Source organism: Triticum aestivum, chromosome 6B, assembly GCF_018294505.1.
Source record: "Triticum aestivum cultivar Chinese Spring chromosome 6B, IWGSC CS RefSeq v2.1, whole genome shotgun sequence".
NCBI lineage: Eukaryota > Viridiplantae > Streptophyta > Magnoliopsida > Poales > Poaceae > Triticum > Triticum aestivum.
Genome location: NC_057810.1, coordinates 89,547,273 through 89,551,391, shown reverse-complemented (window position 1 = coordinate 89,551,391; position 4,119 = coordinate 89,547,273). Strand labels below are relative to the sequence as shown.

The 4,119-nt window shown below is 50.5% G+C and overlaps 1 protein-coding gene across 1 annotated transcript; it reads right to left on the bottom strand.

The window, feature by feature from the left end:
• Nucleotides 1-823: 823 nt before the first annotated feature.
• LOC123133611 (F-box/LRR-repeat protein At4g14103-like) lies at nucleotides 824-2,766 on the bottom strand. The gene is made up of 3 exons (XM_044553067.1): nucleotides 1,723-2,766; nucleotides 1,499-1,633; nucleotides 824-1,411 (listed from the first exon to the last, which is right to left on the bottom strand). The coding sequence occupies exons 1-3, from the start codon at nucleotides 2,614-2,616 to the stop codon at nucleotides 1,097-1,099; spliced, it is 1,344 nt and encodes a 447-aa protein (XP_044409002.1). The 5' UTR covers nucleotides 2,617-2,766; the 3' UTR covers nucleotides 824-1,096.
• Between the last annotated feature and the right edge of the window lie 1,353 nt (nucleotides 2,767-4,119).

Here is a 4,119-nt window from a genome sequence, read left to right as displayed (position 1 = left end):
CTCTTTGATCCGACGGCGCAGGTCATCCAGCGGCTCGATCCGACGGCCCAAATCAGATCAAGCAACCAGACCCAACGGCCAGGAATACCAAGCGGCTGAGGAGGCTGGAGGATGACCGGCATCCTTATTTCACGATTCACTAGTAGTACATTTTTTTCCAATACTTCCGCTCTAAAAACACTAGAGCTCCACACCATATAATATAGCCTACCCACCCAGTGATAAAGTTCCAGTAAAAGCCTTGTTTTGCAAGCAATAAACTTGTGCATAAAAACTAAATCTCTCTGGCAACAATGCAGAGAACAAGTTAACAAGCGTCAAGCAGTACACACAACGATCCCTGTCAAAGCCAACATTATTTTCACTTTCAGGTTCTCAGCCCAATCCAATGCTGATCCTGTTAAAATTGGTTCAACACAAGATGCTACTCAATTTCATTTCAGTAAAACTCAAACATTTTAAAAAATCAACCATCAGCAAAAATTTAAGCTGATCGCATACCTTGAAAATTTCAGAAACCTCTCCTTCCTAGCTAGAAAAGCATAGGGGCCTAGCCTACAGGTTGACCTTTTGCAAATATCAAACAAATGTGATATGTACGCAAAAGATCAAATCAGCAATTAAACATCTCACGCATGAGTATAACTGATAAGACAATTAAGCTTCCCACACAGCTTAGGCAGAACAAGCCACAATTGCATATGGTAAGACCATAGGAGTAGCTTCGATGGATGGGGTTACCACCTGCCTGCTCCGTCCTGTTACAACTTTCGGCAGTAATATTTCGCACCCCCTCCCCACGGAGAATTTCCACAGTGCACTATTTTTGCATTCTGGAACATCTTTTCCAGTTTTAACAGGGGTAACTTCATAAGTTACTGGAATTATTACAGTGGAACTTTATTAGACTAGAAATAGAGCAGACTTATGCGAAGGAAGACGAGGCAATCTTCAGGCATCAACCCCATCTACAAAATGAGCACAAGACAGTGCAATCTTCAGGCATCAACAACCCAGACTATGGCTTTTTGAAGGGATTTGCCACTGACAAATCATGGATATGGTGCTACTCAGTCTGTATGAAGTATTCCTGAACTCAACACATGTCAATCAGTCCAGATTTAGTAGGGCTAATCCTGAATTCAAACGGAGCATCTCGGGAAGCTCTGTTTTCCACTTGTAGCAGCATGCGCTGATAAGCCGCCGTTTCACTGCTGTACTTATTATATACTTCAAATTCAATTCTGTCTAGCACCTTTGCATTCAATACAAAGAACCTCGCAAATTCAAGCTGTTTCCCATAGCCCAAGAATGACTTGAACACTACTTTTTTTAGATGGGTCTCAAGGCATTCGATTGGATGTAGTGGGTCATACGGAGGCTCAGTTCTCTTATCCCTACATCGACGAAACTGCGAGATGGGAAGGGAGGCATATGTTAAAACTGTGCTAACTAGATAACATCATAGGTCAAACAAATGAGAGAAATGACTACTCACAGTGACATAGAGCTTTTCCAAACAGGGGAACCACCTGAGGATGTTAAGAACTGCATCCAGTCTATCTCCAGAAGACCTGAGAGCAAAAACCTTCACAGTGCTCATCGAGTTTGTGGAGCTGACTGAGCTTATTCCCTGAAGAAAACAAACAATGAACATATAAAGTAAATTTATCTACATGTAGGAACGCCGAATGCAACATTAGAAGATGACGCTGCTGCTACCTTGAAGAGTAGGAGCTTGGAGACGACCACTAAGAAAGGGCCCAATATCTCCAGATCAGGCGCCCTAATTACCCTGATAGTGACGCGATCATCACGGTTACAATCAGTTAATAGTAACCTTAGAAGACGAGGAGCATCCTCGATGACCAGTTCCACTTTTTTACTAGTACTAGAACTATGACGGAAGATGATGCTCCTAATAGTCGGCGAGATAACACGGAGGCGATCCGGAGCATGAAAATCGGCCATGTATAAGCTCTCCAAGGCATGGCAGCCGGAGAGCAGTCTGTGGAAGACCTCCTCGGAGATGGAAATGTTAAACAGGGTGAGCTTGTTGAGATTGGGGAAATTCATGGGCGGCACGATCTCGATGGGGAAATCGCAATGGTCGATCTTGGCAACCAGGATGGTGGACGCAGAGCGGAGCACTGATCCCAGAAGCAGGGGGTTGGCGTAGCTGATATCGAGCTCCTGGAGGTGGGCGAGGGCCGGGGAGTGAAGCCAGCTCGCCGCCTGAGCGTGGAGACCGCCCTCGCCGGCGCCGCGGCAGAGGAAGTAGAATCGGCGGGCGGGGCCAGGGTGCCTGGAGATTATCTCGGAGACGGCGGAGGGTGGGACGCGGGAGGAGGTGGGGACGCCTGGGGGTCGGGTGCTGACCTCGAGGTTGAGAGGCGCGGAGCGCCAGAGGTGGCGCCACCGGCGGGAGAGGACCGGCGTGCGGCCGCCGTCCTTGGTAGGGACGAGGGAGATGATGGTGCCGAGGATGGCGTCGGGGAGCCTGCTGATGAAATCGTCGGCGGTGGTCACGCCGCAGTCGACACTCCGTGCTCGCTTCGCTGCGGTCCCATGGGATTCGGCGGCCGCCGCCGTACCCACGGCCTCCTCCTTCTCCATGGCAGGCGACCGCAAGTCGGAACCGGGACGGAGGCCGCCCGCCGCGGCTCACTGGATACGTTTTGGGGGAGCTCGGTAGGCAGCGGTGCCTCCTATATTTAACCGGGGACTTGACTCACACACTCTCCCGCATTAACTCGGGGATTTTGCATGTAGCCAAAGCGTTGAGTACCACGTTCACGCGAATCATGCCAGCATTAAATCAAGAGGACACGAAGCATCAGACCACACCAAAAGTAGCTGAAAAATGGACGAACTGAACCGTCGCCAAAATAACCGACTTAAATGACAAGAGTGTGAGCAGAATACCAAGAGTGACAGTAGCAGAATTGATACATCATCAACCGAAAAACAAAAGGCAGTCCAGTAAACAAACTTCCATGCATCGGTGATTCACAATTCATGTGTGGATCTTATTTGAAACGCCACAGCTAACAAGTTTGACTGTCTATAAACATAACACCGACGATACATATTGAACATATAAAGCACTACCAGAATTTACGTAGTTGCCGACAGCCCCCGTCGGCATAGATGGACATATCCCGACGGCCTAGGGCAGGCCGTAGGCGTAGAAAATCCGTCGACATATGTTGATCTATGCCGACAGGGGCCGTCGGCATACTACGGCCGTCGGGACCGCTCGCGATACGCATACGGGGGCGTCGGCATAGATGAGGCCGTCGGCATAGCCCGGGCCCGCCTACCCGGTCAGCGGCGACCGTTTGACGGCGTCGGAACTACGCCGACGAGGGCTAACGGCGGCCGTCGGCATAGATTTGCTGACATCACCGGTCCGCGCCATCTCCATGTCATCGATCCGAGGGGAAAAGAGGTCCGTGGTGTGGCAGAGGTATGCCGACGGCATAGCCGTCGGTGTAGGCCTGGCCCATGCCCTCTGCCACGTCATCAATCCGCGTCATCGCCGCGTCATCGATCCATGGCATTGTAGCTCCCTGTGCGCAGCTATGCCGACGGCCTTGCCGTCGCCATATCTATATATTTTTTATTTTTTTATTTTTACAATATAAATGTGCCTTATCTAAACAAAAAACATATCCAATGGTATATCGATTGCCCCCCTCACAAACATCGTTGTCGCCGTGTCATGGAGGGGGGAAACGGTCGACACGGAGGGAATCTGGTTAGAGGGGGGAATCGGGGTGTAGCTATGCCATCGAAATATCGCATGGGTCCTGATGCATGTGTGAAAGTGTTGTGGCATGCGTAGACGGCCGTCTTGGGGCTCCGTGGTGTGCCCTCCCCCCTCCACGGACAGCAGTACCGTCGTCACTTGGAGGGGGGAATCGTACGGGTGCGTAGAACCATAGGAAATCTAGTTGTGGGTTGGGTCCAGACCGTGTTCGGGGATGTTGTTATGGGCTGACCTATCGCAACCAGGTGGAAGAGTCCACTGGTCAAAGCCCGTCTGGCGAAAGTCAAAGGGCTAGATCTACTGGTCAACTGGGATTCGAGGTGGCCTTCGGGGTGTAGCTATGCCAC